The sequence below is a fragment of the Danio rerio genome, chromosome 22 (genome assembly GCF_052040795.2).
Source record: "Danio rerio strain M-AB ecotype USA chromosome 22, GRCz13ab, whole genome shotgun sequence".
NCBI lineage: Eukaryota > Metazoa > Chordata > Actinopteri > Cypriniformes > Danionidae > Danio > Danio rerio.
In genome coordinates, this window is record NC_141042.1 from 28568071 (window position 1) to 28589544 (window position 21474).

General features: G+C 38.2%; 1 protein-coding gene and 2 long non-coding RNA genes across 8 annotated transcripts in view; 1 reads left to right on the top strand and 2 right to left on the bottom strand.

The window, feature by feature from the left end:
* Positions 1 to 21474, bottom strand: part of LOC137488953 (uncharacterized) — a 93073-nt gene that overhangs the window by 17087 nt on the left and 54512 nt on the right. Inside the window, exons 2-3 of one of the 6 annotated variants that reach the window (XR_015522140.1) lie at positions 1972 to 2143; positions 67 to 139 (exon numbers count right to left, since the gene is read on the bottom strand). The exons of 1 other annotated variant lie outside the window; for it this stretch is intronic. This is a non-coding gene — a long non-coding RNA (uncharacterized LOC137488953). Of the gene's footprint in view, positions 1 to 66; positions 140 to 1971; positions 2248 to 21474 lie in introns of those variants that run through there. 4 more of the 6 variants (XR_015522138.1, XR_015522141.1, XR_015522143.1 and 1 more) reach the window with 4 other exon arrangements.
* Positions 3568 to 12006, top strand: LOC148679503 (uncharacterized). Its single transcript, XM_088651650.1, has 3 exons — positions 3568 to 3609; positions 3943 to 5179; positions 11394 to 12006. The coding sequence occupies exons 1-2, from the start codon at positions 3568 to 3570 to the stop codon at positions 4654 to 4656; spliced, it is 756 nt and encodes a 251-aa protein (XP_088507776.1). The 3' UTR covers positions 4657 to 5179; positions 11394 to 12006.
* Positions 14752 to 21474, bottom strand: part of LOC147838545 (uncharacterized) — a 31242-nt gene continuing 24519 nt past the window's right edge. Inside the window, exons 2-3 of the long non-coding RNA XR_015522183.1 lie at positions 17344 to 18610; positions 14752 to 17156 (exon numbers count right to left, since the gene is read on the bottom strand). This is a non-coding gene — a long non-coding RNA (uncharacterized LOC147838545). The remainder of the gene's footprint in view (positions 17157 to 17343; positions 18611 to 21474) is intronic.

Below are 21474 nucleotides of genomic sequence, written 5' to 3' on the forward strand. Positions count from 1 at the left end.
TATTCCGGATACATGTGAAACATGTTGTATAACGCAATGGGGTAAAAAATATACAGGTTAGCTTACCTGACTTGTGTTGCAGCAGAATAATAAATCAAGGCTCACACAGGTAGCATCCCACATCTTGTGCTTTATTCTCCTGTCACGATATATTACAGAAAATAACTTAATCCGAGCATCAAAGAAAAAGAAAAAAAACTCACACACACACACACACACACATAGATGCAGACAACATTCACACACACACACACACACACACACACATAGATGCACACACATTGGCAAACACTCTTAAAGGAGCTGCACCCCATTTTCACTTGTTACAGACACTTGTCAGATTTTATTTTAGTGAGCAGGCAGGAGGTTGACTGATTGTTTACACAGCAGAAAAACGCATGCTTTTACGGGCGTGAAGTGGAGCCGATCCGCGAATAGCCGCCCATTATGATGATGACCAATCAGAGTCACTTAAGGGCGGGCCTTTCAGAGGAACTAGGAAATATGACCGTCACTTTCAAGATAGCTGAGTAGCTGTGTATAATCAAAGTGAGATTTATGAAAAAATAACACGATATCCTTCAAGTGAGCACACATTGCTTTGCATCTCATAAACACAAGCCTTAAAATTACATTCTGGAACACCCCTTTAAGAATGCAGGTATAAATAATGGGCTCAGTTTAACAGTCACAAACACTAGAGGTATTTTTTTTATTATTATTTCAGGTGAACCAATTTGATTCCCTAAAAAAACTTCTAAACATTTAGAAAACCTTTTTTTGCAGTGCAAATGTTCAATGGATTTGAAAGATTCTTCAGAAACATGAATACCAATAAGAAACTAGAGTATATTGTATGCTATGTGTTGTACTTTTTCATTTCTCATTCATTTGGCAACATTTTCCTGTTAATTACAGGTGCGGGGTTTATTTTTGGCTTGAGGTGCTCTAAGATGCTCTTTAGGATCTTCAAGCGGTGTTGTTTTAGATAATGACTGCAGAGTCCTCAATGACGTAGTCAAAAGTTCACTCAAACACTCAATGGTCTGAAAAGATGCTTATAATTATGACTAGCTGGAGTATATGGAAGTATAATGTGCATACTAATTGTATATGATTACTTTTCCTAATTAAAATATGAAGTAAAGTAGTAAAAAAAGAAGTGACTAAACATGCTATTCACAAATACAGAAGCTGCTACTAAGCTGTTGTTCCTTATTGATTATTCACTTCAGTTTTATGATGAATGAAGCTATTTTTTTACATCAGATGTCTATTTGTAGTTCACAATTAGATAAACAATTCTGTTTTAGTTCAGGCTTATCTGTCATTTCAAGAATTTATGAGAGATTCACATTTACATTTAGTGATAAAGAAATTCATTCATTCATTCATTTTCTTTTCGTGTCAGTCCTTTTATTAATCCGGGCTCGCCACAGCGGAATGAACTACCAACTTATCCAGCACGTTTTTACACAGCGGATGCCCTTCCAGCCGCAACCCATCTCTGGGAAAGTGATAAAGAAATACTTTCCAATATTTTTAATATTATTAATGCTGCTTTGAATCCTCTGCAACCATCCCATCAAGAGTTTTCTCAGGATGTGTGAACAGTTTTTTAATTTTTTTGTTGATGAAATTGTCACAGAAAGATCACCAATTTTACTTCCCTCGGTCGATCTACCGCTACTATGTGTTCTGCTGTTTTTCAGCAGTTTTGACCTGTATCTCTTGCTTTTTTTAAATAGATATTATTATTATCAAAATGAAACCATTTACTTGTTGTACTGTTGTTGTTCCTGCACATTTTCTAAAAGTGTTTTTTTTTTCAATATTTTTATTGCATTTTTTCCAGATATTATACAAACTTACAAATGTATTTGAAAAATAAAAGTCCTATCACCAAAGAAATGACATGAAATACATAGCAATAAAAACAAGAAAACTGTAGAACTCTTAAATCAAACTTACACTTTTATGCACCATGTAACGCCGGGGAGTGACACCAACAACAGAAGGTAGGATCCAATATGCAAGTTTAATCTTTGTCAGGCAAACAGTGGTCAATACGGGAGCAAACAGATATATGTAGACAATCCAGAATCGTAGTCAGTAAACAGGCAATAGGTCGTAAGGCAGGCGGCTAAACAGGATGACAAGGATAAACAGGGCTAAGAACAAAACACGGGAAAACAAGACCAGGATAACGCGTTGTAATGTCACCTTACAGATAAACAAGACTCGGCCATGTGAATGAGTGTGTGTGCAGCTTAAATACTGTGTGTAATCAGTCTCTGAAAGTCCTCAGGTGTGAATGTAAATCAAGCTAAATGAGAAAGCAGGTGTGTGGGCGAAGAGCATGTATGAAGTTGTAGTCCAGGAAAAGTGTAGTTCTAAGTGTGTGTGTGTGTGTGTGTGTGTGTGTTTACCAGCGACATCTGGTGGTTGTTTGCTGGTAAACATGACACACCATCTCTCCCATCTCCCACCCTCCCTATTTTCTGAGGCCTTCAATAAGTATGTAACGGTCAATCAAGACACTGATAAATAAATAATAAGCCAACTGAAAAAATTATAAATAAAATAAATAAAAATAAATAAATTAATATATGGGTTAATACAGAGGATGAAAATGTAAAATAAAAACTAAAAGTCTCTCTTTCTCCCTTTCAAAATTCTAGTCAGCAGTTCCTGAAATGTTAAGGTTCTCAATGACTGACATGCGACTCCATGTTTTGTTGAAGGAGTTCAGTGATCCTTTAAAACAATGTCTCAGTTTCTCAAGATAGATGCAATTAAGAACCTCTTTAATCCAGTGTTCTGATAATGGAGGGGACACATATTTTCATTTGAGGAGAATTGCACGCCTGGCGAGCAATGTGGTAAAGGCAATGGCGCGGCGTGATGTTTGTGTAGTTGGGGTTGGAAGATAACCAAAAAGAGCAGTCAGAGGTTAAAAGGGTTTTTGAATCAATTGCTTAATTGATTCAATTTAGAGAATTATAAATAGCAGACTCACTACTGGTGTTTTTCCACACAGTTTTAAACATGCAGTAGTTGAACCATTAATCAAAAAGGCAAATTTGGACAGTTCAGTTCTTGCCAATTTTAGACCCATATCAAAACTCCCATTCCTTTCTAAAGTTTTAGAAAAGGTTGTATTTATACAACTGTAATCATACTTAGACCTATGGATTTGAAGAAGTGTTCCAGTCTGGTTTGAGATCTTGCCATAGCACTGAAACAGCACTTGTAAAAGTTTTTAATGACTTGTTGCTAGCCACTGACACGAAAGATAGTGCTGTTCTTTGCTTTTAGATCTTACAGCTGCTTTTAATACAGTTAACCATTAGATATTAGTTTCTCATTTGAGCTCTGTGTTGGTATTAAGGGTATTGCCTTGGAATGTTTTCATTCAGTTTTATCTGACAGAAGCTTCTCTGTTCGCATAGGGGAGTTTGTGTCCATGCCAGCACCTCTGTCATGTGAAGTACCTCGAAGTACCATTCTTGGACCTATTTTGTTTTCCTTATATCTGCTTCCATTAAGGGTCTATTTGTAGAAAGTATGGGATTTTATTTCATCTTTACATCTGGTGGTTGTTCGCTGGTAAACATGACAGAGCCCCCCCTCTAAGGAGTGGCTTCCAGACACTCCTAATACTGTTCAGGTGGGAGATGGAGCGGAGGTGGAACAGGGGGAGGGATGGAGGGCCAGGACCATGCAGCAGGGGCGTAAATGGAGCGTGGATCTGCGGAGGGCCTGGAGCGTGGAGCTGCGGAGGGCCTGGAGCGTGGAACTGCGGAGGGCCTGGAGCGTGGAGCTGCGGAGGGCCTGGAGCGTGGAGCTGCGGAGGGCCTGGAGCGTGGAGCTGCGGAGGGCCTGGAGCGTGGAGCTGCGGAGGGCCTGGATCATGAGGCTGCGACCATTGGGGAAGCTTAGGTGGCAGCGGCCATTCAGGAAGTTCAGGCGGCGGCCATTCAGGGAGCTCAGGCGGCAGCGGCCATTCAGGAAGCTCAGGAGGCGGCCATTCAGGAAGCTCAGGAGGCGGCCATTCAGGAAGCTCAGGAGGCGGCCATTCAGGAAGTTCAGGCGGCGGCGGCCATTCAGGGAGCTCAGGCGGCGGCCATTCAGGGAGCTCAGGCGGCGGCGGCCATTCTGGAGGGTCAGGTGGCGGTGGCTCTGGCAGCAGCGGCACTGGAGGGTCTGGCAGCACTGGAGGGTCTGGCAGCTCTGGAGGGTCTGGCAGCTCTGGAGGGTCTGGCAGCTCTGGAGGGTCTGGCAGCTCTGGAGGGTCTGGCAGCACTGGAGGGTCTGGCAGCACTGGAGGGTCTGGCAGCACTGGAGGGTCTGGCAGCACTGGAGGGTCTGGCAGCACTGGAGGGTCTGGCAGCACTGGAGGGTCTGGCAGCACTGGAGGGTCTGGCAGCTCTGGAGGGTCTGGCAGCTCTGGAGGGTGTGGCAGCGCTGGCAGCTCTGGTGGTGGCATCAGCTCTTGTAACTCAGGTGGTGGTGGCCATTCTGGTGGCTCAGGTGATGGTATTTCAGGAACTGAAACAGGAACTATGGCAGGAACGGACAAGGAACAGGAAACCATCTTGTGAGCAGGTGGCAGATTGGCGCTTACCACATTGTGAGCTGGAGGGCTGGTTGTGACCACATTGGGAGCTGGAGGACTGGAGTCGGTCATCTTGTGAGCTGGAGGACTGGAGTCGGCCATCTTGTGAGCTGGAGGACTGGAGTCGGCCATCTTGTGAGCTGGAGGACTGGAGTCGGCCATCTTGTGAGCTGGAGGACTGGAGTCGGCCATCTTGTGAGCTGGAGGACTGGAGGTGGCCATCTTGTGAGCTGGAGGACTTGAGGTGGCCATCTTGTGAGCTGGAGGACTGGAGTCGGCCATCTTATGATATAACTGATGCTCAGGCGACAGGAGTGATGGTGATGCCAGCATTAATGTTTCAGTGGGGTGTACAGCAAGCCCTTTTGTCATCTGGTCTTGCTGTACACTGCCCCCCCAAAAAAAACATTTAGGAGTTTCCTCCACCTCGCCTATGGTGAAGGGGGACCCACTAAGTTGTAGAGCCAGATCAATGTACAACTCAAGTGTCCAATGGGGGTCATGCAGTGGCATTGTGGAGTACAGAGGTTCAGATAATCCTCCACGAAAAAATATTGTTACGTGCCGGCTCAAGCACGCAACAAAATGAAGGGAACCCAAACCAAGTTGAATATAATAATGCAAAAAGATATTTATTTAAAGGTTACAAAAAGACAAAAATGATAAAATAAAATAATTTGCAAAAAGGGGTATCAAAGTAAACAAATTAATTGTCTAACATAACAATATTCAATACAACAAATTATATAGGAGCAAAGTTCAAATAAACAAAATTAATATAAGCGGTGGGTAAGGCAAAGGAAGTCAAACGAAAAAATGGTCCTCCAAAGCAGTCTCTCCAACACAGTTTGGAAGCTCCTTTTATAAAGCCTGAAGATAAGCCACACCTGCTGCATCATAACGAGTCACCTGTTAAGAAACAGAAAGCAAAACCCAGGAAACAGAACGAACCAATCACAAACCCATAACACCTCCCCCTCAAAAGAAAGAGATTATAATAATCTCTGTCCTTAACTTTATAAATCTCCAAATAAATTAAAACAAAAACAAAATGAAAATGAAACTTTCCTTTTTCTTAGAAAACTGTTGAGCAATCACCAGCAATCTCCCAATATCTGGAGGCAGCAATTTAAGGGAAAGCCACACATCCTAGAACTAAAAAAAAAAAAGAAACATTTAAACCACTAGCCATAAGGGGCTCTAGACAAGGTGTCAGCCAACACATTGTCTACGCCCTTTATGTGACGAATATCCAGAGCAAATGGTTGTAAAAAGAGAGACCATCGAATCAGACGCTGATTTGGATTTTGTAGAGAATGCAAGAAGGTAAGGGGATTATGATCGGTATATATCACAATTGGGGTGATACCAGAAGTCAGATAAACCTCAAAATGTTGAAGTGCCCAAATCAATGCTAAAGCTTCCTTCTCGATAATTGAATAATTTAGTTGGTACGAGTTAAACTTTCGTGAAAAATAGCTAATAGGTCGATCGATACCATTTTCATCAGCCTGTAACAAAACTGCACCAGCCCCGATGTGGCTTGCATCCACCTGAAGTTTAAATGGATCAGCCAGTCGTGGAGCTGCCAAAACAGGAGATGAAGTTAGCATTCTCTTTACGTTTTCAAACGCATCTTCACACTTTTTTGTCCAATCAAATTTTACTTTTGACTTAAGCAAATCTGTGAGGGGAGCCACCACAGAAGAAAAATTGGAACAAAAGCTTCGGTAAAACCCTACCATACCTAAAAATCGCATCAATTCTCTCTTTGTTTCGGGAGGTGGAAAATTATCAATGGCCAAAACCTTTGCTCGAACAGGTCGGACTTCCCCCCTGCCCACTACCTTTCCCAAATAGGTCACGGTGGCTCTAGCAAACTCACACTTTGCTAGATTCACCGTGAGATTTGCAGCGGTCAGACGGGTGAATAAGTCACGAATGCGAGTTAGATGCTGATCCCATGTGTCACTATAGATGACAATGTCATCTAGATAAACAGCGCACCCTTCCAATCCTGATGTTACCCTGTTCATTAATCGCTGAAACGTAGCTGGAGCATTTCGCAAACCAAAACTCATAACAGAATAAGAAAAAAGGCCAAAAGGTGTAATAAATGAAGATATTTCTTGGGCACGTGGAGTCAGTGGTACCTGCCAATATCCCTTGAGCAAATCAAATTTGCTCACATAGGAGGCAGAACCCACCTGATCCACACAATCTTCAATCCTAGGTAAAGGAAATGAATCTGGTTTTGTTATCGCATTTACCTTCCTATAATCTGTGCAAAATCGTTGCGAGCCATCAGGCTTACCAACAAGCAAACAGGGTGACGCCCAATCTGAGAAGGAAGGTTTCGCTATGTTATTCTGCAGCATATAATTTACTTCAGCTTCCAGCTTCTTCTGCTTGTCCAAAGACACACGGTAAAATCGCTGTCTAATTGGTTTTGATCCCTCTATGTCGATGTCATGTTCAATTACATCAGTGCGGGTAGGCGTATCTGAAAATAGATTAGAAAATGCAAGTAACAGTGAAGTCAGTTCAGCACAATGTTTCTCAGGCAGATGTTTCAGCAACTCATCTAAGCGTTTCAAAGACTCTGAATTGTTAAGCCGGGGATGTAAAATAGCATCGTCCGGAATTTTAACATCATTTTCAGATTCGCTCACTAAAGTAGTGTTAGCCAACATCACTGGTGATTTACTAGTCTCAATTCCATCTTTACTATAATAAGGCTTTAATAGATTCACATGACACAACTGAGATGACTTCCTACGCTCAGGAGTAGACAACACATAATTCTGATCAGACACTGATCGCAACACTGTGTAGGGTCCTGAAAATTGTGCACAAAAAGGCGACTCAGGCAGGGGAAGCAAAGCCAAAACCTGATCTCCTGAACTAAACTTACGAACAGCCGACTTCCTATCAAATCAACCCTTCATTTTCTTCTGAGCTTTTTCCAGCTTTTCCTTGGCTAGTTCCCCAGCCAGCAGCAAACGTCTTCGAAAACCTAAAACATATTTGAGCAAACTTTGAGGTGGTTCATTTGGCACAACACTATCGGTCATTACAGACAAGGTTCCTCGTACAGAGTGTGCAAAAACGAGCTGATTTGGACTAAAACCCAGACTTTCTTGAACAAACTCCCTGGCTGCTAATAGCAACCATGGCAAACCCAGCTCCCAATCTCCTTTCAACTCTGTGCAATAGGCTTTCAATAAAGATTTCAATGTCTGGTGAAAGCGTTCCAGAGCACCTTGGCTCTCAGGATGATACGCACTTGACTTGTTATGACGTATTCCTAATTGCTGTAACACCTCAGAAAACATTTTTGATGTGAAATTTGTCCCTTGGTCACTCTGAACAATCTTTGGAACTCCAAAGATTGAAATAAACTGTGACAATGCTTTCACTACAGATCTAGTTGTAATAGAACTTAAAGGATATGCTGCAGGATATCGAGTGCTCTGACACATCACTGTTAGTAAATATTTACTTCCTGACTTAGAAGGTGGTAATGGCCCTACACAGTCCACTATCAGATGTTGAAAAGGTGGTTCCAAAACAGGTATAGGATACAAAGGAGCGGGTTTCAAAGTCTGATTGGGTTTCCCAGTCTTCTGACATGTTGGGCATATTTTAATGTATCGTCTTATGTCAGATTTTACACGAGGCCAATAGAAATACTGCAGCAAGTGTTGGTAAGTTTTGTTCACCCCCACATGACCAGACATACCTCCATGAGCAGCTGCTAATACGGCATCACGCAAAGAAACCGGAACTACAACCTGTATCACAGCTCCACCCAAATCCTCCTCTTTGTTCGGAGTCCATTTTCGTAGCAGCACGTTGTTGTGAACAAAATAGCATGAACTAGAACTTTCTGCTGCATCCTGGGACAAAGCCACATCAAACAAGGGTTTCAGAGAAACATCTTCACACTGAGCCACTTCCCAGTCATGACAAGTAATTGAGGGTACTGCAATAAAGCCTGGAACAGATTTATTAGAAGTCACAGGAATTTCCCTCTCCAACAATTCTTGTTCCTCAATCCCTTGTTTTCGCATAGCACGTGTAAATGCACATGACACAAATGTCTCTGGAAAATCTGTAGAAATATCAGTCTCACCCAAAACAGGAGTGGTTATCACAACTGGAGGTGGTGGAACATCAGGCCATACCCGATCACCTGCCAGATTATTCCCCAAAATAACTGACACTCCCTCTACTGGTAAAGAAGGACGAATTCCCAACACCACTGGCCCACTCACTAATTCAGACTGAAGAAACAACCTATGCAAAGGGACAGACATTGTATTTAAACCAATTCCTTGTATTAACACATTACTCCTGGTTGAAGTTTCCTGTGAAAAAGGTAGAGCAGATTCTAAAATAAATGATTCAGATGCACCCGTATCACGAAGAATTTTTACAGGTGTTTTCTCAGCATTTTCCTTAAGTGACACATATCCATCTGTAATGAAAGGAGAATAACTTTCATTAGCTGCTCTAACCATCATCACTGGCTTCTGCAACACAACAGGATCATCATTAGCATTTTCATCAGTCTGAACTGAAGATACAGTCAAGACAGCTTTTTGCTCAGATTTTACACGTGACAATTTCCCTTTTAGTACAAGACACTCTTTTTTCCAATGACCCTTCATATGGCAATACGCACAGCGGTCATTGTTATCACCATAAGGCTTTAAAGCCTTGTCTGCCTTTTCAGTTTTACTCATTTCAAAAGCAGGAGATCGTAAAGCTGCACTTTCGCCAAAAACATCAGATCTTAATTTATTTTTAACGCCACTCCCCATTCTCTCAACTTTATGCGTGAGTACATACTCATCAGAGATAACAGCAGCATCTTCTGCAGACTTCACTTTGCGTTCTGTCAAAAAAAGAACAACATGTTCAGGAAGCGTAGCTTTAAATTGTTCCAACAGGACTAGTTTATACAAATTTTCATACGTTTTAACTTCCGACGCAGAGCACCAACGATCTAACTGAAGTTTTAGTTCAGACACAAATTCAGAATATGTTTGTGCATTAGATTTTCGAATATTTCTAAATCTCTGCCTGTAAGCCTCAGGAACCAACTCGTAAGCTTTTAGCACAGCTTCTTTGATCTTACTATAACTCCCACTATCTACCGCTGATAAAGCAGCATATGCTTTCTGTGCTTTTCCCACAAGTACGCACTGAAGCATCATAGTCTGTTCCTGCTCTGACCAGGCCATCGATGTGCTTAATCTTTCAAACAATCTGAAAAATGTGTCAACGTCTGTTTCACTAAATTTTGGTAACAACTTAATATTATTTGTCACATCCAAACCTTTTTTAGCAGACACAATTGCACTGTTCGCACTTTCACCTAACTTTCCCTCACCAATTAGTCGAAAGCGCAGTGCTTCAACCTCTAATCTGCGCATTTCGAGTTCACCGTTATTTTTTGCTTTCTCTAACTCCAAAAGCATTAATTCTTTTTGTTGTTCAAATGACAATGATGTTTCATATTTTGAACTCGGTGTAAATATTTCACGTTCTTCTCCAACAAAAGACTTTTCAGCTTCAAATAACCCTAAACGAACTAAACCTGCCTTTACAACACCAGCAATAGATTCCTTCAATTTCTTATCTTTTGTTGTCAAATGTACGTCATATTTATTCGCCAACTCTATCAACTGCTCTTTTGTTAGTTTGTCAAATGATTCTTCATTTGGTGACTCAAAAAATATGTCTAATTCGGAGGACATTTTTCCCTTTATTTTTTCCTTTTCAAACGAATTTCTATAAATTTCAAACACAACCTGATTATCCCCCTATGCTTTTGTTATTTTTCCCTATTCTAACTCACCCTAATCTTCATGCTTTCACCAAGAGTCAAGTATCTTTAAGCACTCAAATACCGGCAGATGTCTAAATCTACGGACAAACCACTAGACCGACAAAAGCGGCAGTGCTCTTAACTCGGCGTTAGCACAAAAATAACAAACTAAAACAACAAAAACCAACGCAAAGCGTTGCTATGCCTAACATGGGGATATCAGCCCTGTGTTAGAAACATCAAACGGTTGTGATCCAATACACTATCACCTCAAACTACACTCCCAAATATCATCGGGCTAAATAGAAACACATTCGTGATAGCATAGATATCAAAATCAACTTACCCACTTCCGATGCCATTTTCAAATTTCTCAAAGCAATGCAAGAGAAAGCAAGGGACTGCAAAACAAAACAAAACAAACGCCACCGCACACTAACAAAACTCCTGGAGCTTCCACATGGAAATCTAACAGGTGTTTTTAATCAAGGTTCCCAAGTTACTTGAGGACGAGCCCCCATTTGTTACGTGCCGGCTCAAGCACGCAACAAAATGAAGGGAACCCAAGCCAAGTTGAATATAATAATGCAAAAAGATATTTATTTAAAGGTTACAAAAAGACAAAAATAAAATAATTTGCAAAAAGGGGTATCAAAGTAAACAAATTAATTGTCTAACATAACAATATTCAATACAACAAATTATATAGGAGCAAAGTTCAAATAAACAAAATTAATATAAGCGGTGGGTAAGGCAAAGGAAGTCAAACGAAAAAATGGTCCTCCAAAGCAGTCTCTCCAACACAGTTTGGAAGCTCCTTTTATAAAGCCTGAAGATTAGCCGCACCTGCTGCATCATAACGAGTCACCTGTTAAGAAACAGAAAGCAAAACCCAGGAAACAGAACGAACCAATCACAAACCCATAACAATATCATCAGGCATAAATCATCCAAAGATGTTAAATGGGCTACCTGGATGAAGTCCTCCACGTATTCCTCTATAAACCGGGCTTCCTGACGCAGACACATGATCTTGATACCCGCTGAATCCATTGTGTGGCCGAGTCTTCTGTAACGCCGGGGAGTGACACCAACAACAGAAGGTAGGATCCAATATGCAGGTTTAATCTTTGTCAGGCAAGCAGTGGTCAATACGGGAGCAAACAGATATATGTAGACAATCCAGAATCGTAGTCAGTAAACAGGCAATAGGTCGTAAGGCAGGCGGCTAAACAGGATGACAAGGATAAACAGGGCTAAGAACAAAACACGGGAAAACAAGACCAGGATAACGCGTTGTAATGTCACCTTACAGATAAACAAGACTCGGCCATGTGAATGAGTGTGTGTGCAGCTTAAATACTGTGTGTAATCAGTCTCTGAAAGTCCTCAGGTGTGAATGTAAATCAAGCTAAATGAGAAAGCAGGTGTGTGGGCGAAGAGCATGTATGAAGTTGTAGTCCAGGAAAAGTGTAGTTCTAAGTGTGTGTGTGTGTGTGTGTGTGTGTTTACCAGCGACATCTGGTGGTTGTTTGCTGGTAAACATGACACACCATCTCTCCCATCTCCCACCCCTCCCTATTTTCTGAGGCCTTCAATAAGTATGTAACGGTCAATCAAGACACTGATAAATAAATAATAAGCCAACTGAAAAAATTATAAATAAAATAAATAAAAATAAATAAATTAATATATGGGTTAATACAGAGGATGAAAATGTAAAATAAAAACTAAAAGTCTCTCTTTCTCCCTTTCAAAATTCTAGTCAGCAGTTCCTGAAATGTTAAGGTTCTCAATGACTGACAGTATGGGACTCCATGTTTTGTTGAAGGAGTTCAGTGATCCTTTAAAACAATGTCTCAGTTTCTCAAGATAGATGCAATTAAGAACCTCTTTTATCCAGTGTTCTGATAATGGAGGGGACACATATTTTCATTTGAGGAGAATTGCGCGCCTGGCGAGCAATGTGGTAAAGGCAATGGCGCGGCGTGATGTTTGTGTAGTTGGGGTTGGAAGATAACCAAAAAGAGCAGTCAGAGGTTAAAAGGGTTTTTGAATCAATTGCTTAATTGATTCAATTTAGAGAATTATAAATAGCAGACTCACTACTGGTGTTTTTCCACACAGTTTTAAACATGCAGTAGTTGAACCATTAATCAAAAAGGCAAATTTGGACAGTTCAGTTCTTGCCAATTTTAGACCCATATCAAAACTCCCATTCCTTTCTAAAGTTTTAGAAAAGGTTGTATTTATACAACTGTAATCATACTTAGACCTATGGATTTGAAGAAGTGTTCCAGTCTGGTTTGAGATCTTGCCATAGCACTGAAACAGCACTTGTAAAAGTTTTTAATGACTTGTTGCTAGCCACTGACACGAAAGATAGTGCTGTTCTTTGCTTTTAGATCTTACAGCTGCTTTTAATACAGTTAACCATTAGATATTAGTTTCTCATTTGAGCTCTGTGTTGGTATTAAGGGTATTGCCTTGGAATGTTTTCATTCAGTTTTATCTGACAGAAGCTTCTCTGTTCGCATAGGGGAGTTTGTGTCCATGCCAGCACCTCTGTCATGTGAAGTACCTCAAGGTACCATTCTTGGACCTATTTTGTTTTCCTTATATCTGCTTCCATTAAGGGTCTATTTGTAGAAAGTATGGGATTTTATTTCATCTTTATGCAGATGATGTACAGCTTTGTTTGCCCTTAAAATGGAAAGATGCTGGGTCCATATCACCATTGTTGGACTGTCTTAAGCACATCAAATCTTGGTTGGCGCTAAATATTTTTAATGTGCAATGAAGAAAAGACAGAAGTAGTGATATTTGGATCTGGGGAACTCAGGATTATCTGGTTCTTGGTGTGTTAAACTCTTTTGTGAAACCTAATGTAAAAACTTTTTTTGTGACTTCACACTGGATAAACTGATTAATTCGGTAGTTAAAGCTAGTTTTTTTTCCAGTTGGGACAATTATCCAAATTAAAGTATTTTTTGTCTTTTAACGACTTTGAAATGGTTATAAAAAATTTTATCTCAACTCGGCTAGATTATTGTAATGCTCCATATGTGGATTTAATTTTCCATTACTCTCGTTTGCTGACGGGGACACACAAACGAGAGCACATTACACTCATACTGGCTTCTCTTTATTAGCTTCCTGTAGGATACATTTTAAGATGATAGTTTTTGTGTTCAAATACCTAAATGGAGTAGCATCAAGATACTTGTCCTCATTTATCCAATTGTACACTTCATTTAGGACACTCAGATGTGCTGATCAGGACTTTTGTTTGTTCCACGCACAATGTTGAAAACCAGGGGAGACTGTGCCTTTGCAGTGGTGGCCCCCAAACTCTGGAATTATTTGCCTCTCCATGTTAGGCAAAAAAACCCTTTTTTTTTTTTTTAAATCTATATTAAAACCCATTTTTACTCTTTGACTTTTAATATCATAAGCAAATAATATAATATAAAATAATATCTTAAGTCTTAAGTGTGAAGTTGTTCAGCTGGAGACAGTTTTGGATTTCAGGAAACAAAATTTGGTCAAAGTATAATTCCACAGACAATCTGTCAAATGTTTGTGACTCATATTAGTTTTCCCTTTATATAAATTGATTTATTGATCAATTGCTGATTTAATCATTTACAGTTATAAATGATATTGTTCCAGATTGTGTATGTCTGATAAACTATTTTATTTGTTGCTAAAATTTGCTTAATGATGTCATGTCATCTTGTGACATGCAACCATGACACAAAACAGGGTCATTCTGTAAAATATGTCATTAAACTAGTCAAACTGAATATGTTAATTTAGATTTGATCGCAAAAGTAGTCAGTGTAATACCTAACCAAAAAGTTTGGACACTCTATTGAAATTCTTGACTTATATATAATCCATGGTAAGTCTTAAAATTTTAAGGATTAAACCCTTACATGACATCTCTGTATCTGTGTCATATGACATCTCACCGTGTCCTTACTTATTAAACAAAAATAAAGCAGGATAGAAAAACCCTATGATTCAGATACTGTAGATCCTCTTTTAGCAGTAATGACTGTAGTAATCATTTATTTATTTATTTATTTATTTTAGTTTTTTAGATCTTTCTTGGAACTTTTTTTTTTTCCACAAAAACATCACAGCATTTTATTCAGGTTGAGGTCTGGACTTTTGTACTATTGTACTGATTGTACTTAAAATGTTTTCACATTAAAGTATTTATTGTTTACTTATTGTTTACTCATATATTTATTACTAAAAATAGGTAGGTTTTAAATGTTTAAATTTTTTTGGTGTGGATTGGACAATCAATTTTGATTACTTTTATGTTTATCCTGTTCTGGTAGTGTAGACTGAAAAGTGGCTACATGTGTAGCAGGTCCAGTACATGTGATGTCATTGAGAAGTTGTTTTTATTAAATGTCATTAAAACAAATAAATAAACATGCTATTTAAATAAATCTAAATATTAAAAACTTGAGGATTAAGAAGAAATTAAATGCATCATCTGTCTTGCGAAAAGGGTCTACTTAAGAATTCTGGTGTTTCCCAACTGAAAGGGATAGTTCACCCAAGAATGAAAATTTACTCACATTTTACTCCCCAAATGGTTTAAAACCATTATGAGTTTATTTGGTTGAACACAAAAGAGGCTATTCTGAAAAAAAACTAAATACCTGTAAACATTGACCTCCATAGTAGAAAAAAATACTATAGAATTCAATGGTTATAGATTTGCAGCTTTCTTCAAAATATCTTCTTTTGTGTTCAACGTGGTCAGTAAATGACGACAGAATACAAATTTTAAACTATCCCTTTAATTTTCTGTCCTACATGCAGACTTTTGCAGAAGTGCTACTCCTTCTAGAGTTTTTCTCAACCATATGTCTAAAAAGCTTTAAACAGCTTTTACAGTACATGTAATGGTTCACAACAACTTGTAATTATTAAATGTGTTGAATGTTTCATGGTTCTTTACTGCAGCCCTTGTTTTAAAAAAAAAAAAGAAATTTTTTCGAGAATCTGAAATTTGAATTCTGGAAATGCTGGCACCGGTGGTGGCGAAGGGCTTCCTGACGATATCACACCTAATTCTTCACTTCTCTTAGTTAGGAATATTCAGATGTATGAGTTAAAATTATTGAGTGTGGCGATTATTATAAGACAAATTTGGATTCAATAAAAAATAAATATTTGAATTTTACTTTGTATAATAGCAGATACCAACTTAATTGTAACCTCGTATTTCATTTATTGCAGGTTTTCTGGAAGCTCCATTTGAGGGCATCAAGGACATACTGATGGCCTAAACCAGTGTCAGCCTAGACAGACAGACATCTATTGCAGTTCTGCTACACAAGACCAAACTCTCTGCTTTTGTATGGATGTCTGACTAGTACGGTGTTCTCTAAAGGTATAACTGGAGCAAAACAACAGCATCCGTTACAGTGAAATTTGTGTTCATAAAAGATAGTGATATATGTGTAACAGGTCCAGTACATTTGTCATAAAGGTTAAATCACAGTAAGTACTGTAAAAATAACTTGTTTGCCTCTGCCACAACAGGTCATGGTGTGTGCTTACTGCTCATAGTAAACACACACGCTGATCTGATGCGGGAGAGATATATGCAAACATATTTGTATTTACTGTTTTGTTTTGCCTCACTAAAGTGTTGTTGGAGCTTGGTATGTTCACAGTTGAAATCACTGAAGTCACATGGAACGTTTTGACAATGTGTTTTGTGCCTTATCTGGACAATGACCATCTTGGGACCATTGCTGTCTGTAGAGGATGAGGAGCATTTAATCTAAAATATTTCAGTTTGTGTTCTGAAGATTAACAGGTCTCTGGGATGACACAAGTAATTAATAACAGAACCTATATGAACACTTAATGTGACATGTAATAGTGAAATAGTGGTCCTACATTCACAAATGTGAGCCATTATTATAAGACCCATGTGAACATGCAATTTTTATGATACTAATAATAATGGAATAACAAATTGCTATTACTGTTGTGTTTGTGAGAGAAAATCAAACCATATATTCTACACATTTTCTTGATGATTTACTGAAATATTTGTCTACATGTTCCACTGTCACAGGTGCTCAGTTTTGCTGCAGTAATGCTAAACACAATAGATGTACTTTATGCAAAAAAAAAAAAAAAACTACTAAATATTTAGCATGCAGACCTGCAAAGTAAAGGAGTAATGTCAGGTTTAGATTATAGCATGAGTTTTCACTATTGTGAATGTGAAGCCATTCATTCACAATGAATTGGAATAGCAAACCTCATTATTGATTTTGTAGGAAACTCACCTGGTGTTTGAGAAATAAATATGCATTTAACTGCTAGACTGATATAGATGTTTTAGTGTTTTACACTTGATTCTTTGTCCCCAGTGCCATCTTTTACCTCAAGTGTTTCTCTCAACCTATAAAACCTCAAACAGATGTAATGTATTTCACTTGTGATTCTTAGTTGTGAGTGATGTTTTTTATTTTATTTTTTTTACTGCAGCCACTTTAAAAATGGGTATTTTGTAAACTTTGTAAACGGAATTGTATTTTGGAGACTGTGATGGTTGAAGCGTAGTTTAGTTACTTAGTTTAATTTAGTTAGCATCTGTCTTTCTGAAGACGGTAACACTTTACAAAAAGGTTGTATTAGTAAGTGTTAATGTATTTACTAACATGAACAAAGAACAATGAAGTATCTTTCATATAAAGAAAGTACAGTTCATGTCAGCTCAGTGCATTAATGTTAACAAGCATACATTTTGATTTTAATAGCATCGGGACATATTTCAATTAATTAAATGATTAATAAATGCTGTACAAGTATTTGTTCTTTGTTCATGTTAGTAAACATTAACTAACTTTAATTCATGAAACCTAATTAAAAAGTGACTCTTTAATTGTATGCCTTTTTCTGTATTTGAGTGTACAGCATGTATAGTAACCTGCATGGTTTTGATGAACTGTATGCTGTAAATGTTGCTGTATATTTAGAATAAATGAAATAATGAGGTGTGTATTAAATAAATTGATACACAGGCTAAGTTGTGTATTTTTGTCGTGTATTTTTATTAGTAAAAAATTGTTTGCTATATTTATGGACTTTGCGTTGTATGTAATTTCTATTTAACTTGCGTTGAAATGTATGACGGTGAAACAACGTCACGGTATCAACGTTGATCCAATTTGCAAAATCGAAAGGTAATTCAACCTTCATTCAACGTCTACAAAACGACCACAATTCACCCATGAAGAAGGTAAGAGTGAAACAATGTTGTGATTTCAACGGTGAATCACCGGTGGTGGTCCGACGGTGAAACAACGTCACTATATAAACGTTGATCCAATTTGCAAAATCGAAAGGTAATTCAACGTTAATCCAACCATAGACCTGACGTTGATTCAACGTTGAATCACCGTTGAAATGCCGGCTGGGTCTGTATCTCTCTATGTGATATGTGATATTACTACAGGGTATACTGTAGCCTATATATATAGTGGTAATTGCATGATGATTATTACATAGTGATTATTACATGGATGTCTGCAATATTAAATTCTGCTTGGTCTGTCATGACATTCAAGAGTGTGTTATTCCTATTTACAACCACTGAATAACACGGGCTCATCAAGGAACTTTGGATCACCTTGACTGTCAGTGAATAGGGCTATATGTTCACATCCATATACTTACATTCACATCAGTAAGGCTCAACTGTATTTTGACTATTTGATGCCATCTTATGAATGAATAATACGTAGTTAGTCTATTCTCCATTTACACAGCATCGTTTTATAGTTTGGCGCCATCTTATGATTGAATAATAAACATTCATTGATTTTCTTTTCGGCTGTTATTAATCAGGGGTCACAACTGCGGAATGAACCGTCAACTAATACAGCATATGTATTACGCAGCAGATGCCCTTCCAGCCGCAATTAACCTGAAATTGGCATGAATAATGAACAGTTTAGAGTATACTCCATCGGATGTTTTTGTTTCTGTCAGCTTTGCATTTTATTCATCATCATCACCATCCTTAGCGCGAGAATCCAATACTGGATCCTGGCTGCCACGAGTATTTTTGGCCCGCGGGCCGTAGTTTGGACACGCCTGCCTTATACCTAAAACATTGGCGTCACTGCTAATGCAGTTTCGCCATCTTGGTTTAGGCCTTCCTTCTTTTCTTTTGCCTACCGGGTCAGTGCTAAGACTTTTTTTGTAATAGCATTTTCATCCATAGGTATGACCCACCTATGTCCTGCCCACCTTAGCCTCGCAAGTCTGATATATTTAACTATAACAATTTCCTTATACAAGACTGCAAGCTCATTGTTGTGAAGTATCCTCCGTTGATTATAGTCTTTTATTGGGCCATATATTCTCCTTAGAATTTTTCTTTCAAAAACTAAGAGCTTTTGTTCTATGGCTTTTGTCATTCTCCACGTTTCTGATCCATAGGCCAGGACTGGGCGAATCAGGACTTTATAGAGGGTTATCTTTGTCTGTCTAGGCAGTGAACGGTTCTTCATGTACTTCATGAGTCCTTAATAGCATTTTATTAAAACTAATAAAAAGAATAATAAATCAGGCTTTCTGCGATAACAACCACCTGGTTGCTTGTTTGTAACTCATTTATTCAATTATAGGCTGATTTTATAGGCTAAAGGCCCATAAAAACACAATACTACCAATAATTGGTGACATTAAGGTAATCACTACCTCAGTCAAAAAAAAATCTTTACTTGAACATCTTTTCCATTCTTTTCCATCTTCACATTTTTTTACATTAGTTTAAAATTACACTTCTAAGGTGATGTTTGAAATGAGCTCCTGCAATGATTAAATATTGCCATCTCCTCAGTGTTTTGAATGTAGGCTATAAATCCGAATGAGACGCGTATGTGTATTCGTGCAAAAAGAAACGTGCTCTGACTAGGGTTACCACCCGTCCCTTAAAGTATGGAATCTTCCCGTGTTTTAGAATAAAATTGCACGTCCCATTTTAAATCAATACGGGATGGGTTTTGTCCCGTATTAATCCAGTTTTAAAGTAGCTTTTCATGCAAATCATCCCACACACATTTTATGAAGATGCCTTATTTTCTACTTTTGAATGGGTAATGCTTGATGTCATCGTTAGTTTGATTTGTCTTTGTCCAGTGGGAAGAGCGGGTCTTTAGTAATGTCAGATGCCTCTCCAGGTAACCCCTTGTGTCTGAAAGTTTCAAGCCTCCTTTCCACTGCACATGACAATCGACAAGCGATAGACCGGAAGTCATTCATTTCCAATGAAGAGTAGTCCGGTAGCTGCATGGAGTTACGATCATCTCCGTATAATCTTCCGATCAGATCCGAATTGAGCTGCGGATCCGTTTAAATATTTGAACTCTGGTTGCATACGGTCTAGTTGCAGGAGTTCAAATATTTCAACAGATCCGCAGCTCAATTTGGATCCGATTTTTCCGCATATGGAGATGATCGGAACTCATCTCTGATCTCATGAAAAAACTTTTACGCTAAAACGTAACGTAACGTACATTTTACTTAGTATTTTACGCTTTGCCAGTTTAGTGGCAATGAATTTGTACGAGTTTGTACGAGTTCAGTTGTACAAAATTGTACGATTTTAAAAAGGAGGCGTGGCACCTACCCCACCCCTAAACCCAACCGTCATTGGGGGATGAGCAAATCATACTAAATTGTACGAATTGGATTGTACAAATTCATACGAATTAGCCACTAAATGAAAATGTTACGAATTACCGTGAGATTGTGTTGGAACTCCATGCAGCTCTCGGACTACTCTCCATTGGAAATGAATAATTTCCGGTCTGTTGCTTGTCGTTTGTCGTGTGCAGTGAGAAGGAGGCTACGGCTCATTGTGCGACAACATGTCTCTGGAAAGCAGCATTCCCTGACATCGATGCTTTTAATCCTAAACGTAAAACTGTTTGAAACAAATAAATTGTTTAAAAAATATATACATAATTCATTCATGTAGGCCTACTGGTAAATGTTATCGTTTGTTCAGGTAGGCTATGTTTCTATGCACATCTGCTTATATATTTTTATACGAATTTATATTTATTTAATGTTTAATTTTTAAGAATATTTTGCTTATAAATATTTCTTGAACCATACATTTTACTATATTACTATAACTTAAATATAGTGCACCTGAATTGAAAATGTACTCAACATATTTAGCTACTTTAAGCCTTTATAAATTTCTTGGTGGTTGTTGTTGTTGAATGCAGATGAATATATTTTGAAGAATGTTAGAAACTGACATTAAAAATAATAATAAAAAAAATACTATGGAAGTCAGTGAAAATGAAAATGTCTTATTTTGTGTTTAACATTAAAAACAAGATAAGCTTGAAACTTACATTATTTTAAACCAACCAAAGACAGCAGTTGAAGGATGACGTGTTTAAATGACGTGACATTTAAAGGCTTTATTAATTTAATTAGGGTAACTAGGCAGGTTGGGGTAATTAAGCAAGTTATTGTATAACGATGGTTTGTTCTGTAGACTATTGAAAAAAATATATTTAGTTTAAAGTTTATTATGTTTTTTTTTTTAATTATCTACTTTTATTCTAGCCAAAATAATTCAAATAAGACTTTCTCCAGAAGAAAAAATATTATCAGACAAACTGTGAAAATTTCCTTGCTCTGTTTAACATCATTTGAAATATTTAAAAAAAAAATTTTTTTTTCTTTCAATATTCTGTTCTCGAAAGCATTTGATCCGAAGACATCTGTAAAAGATCTGATAAAAGTATTTAAAAGGTCAGAAAGGAGACATCTCGTATATGAATTGCAGATGTGAAAAATACATCTTTCATTAAATAAAAAATCAAATAGAGGTCTTTCTTTGCAAGGTTTGAGTGCGGGTTTCCATCTGAGGTTAATATGAGAACTGAAACAGACACGTGGTTTTAGGCTAAACCTCCACTCTAGACAAAGGTAAGAGACACTG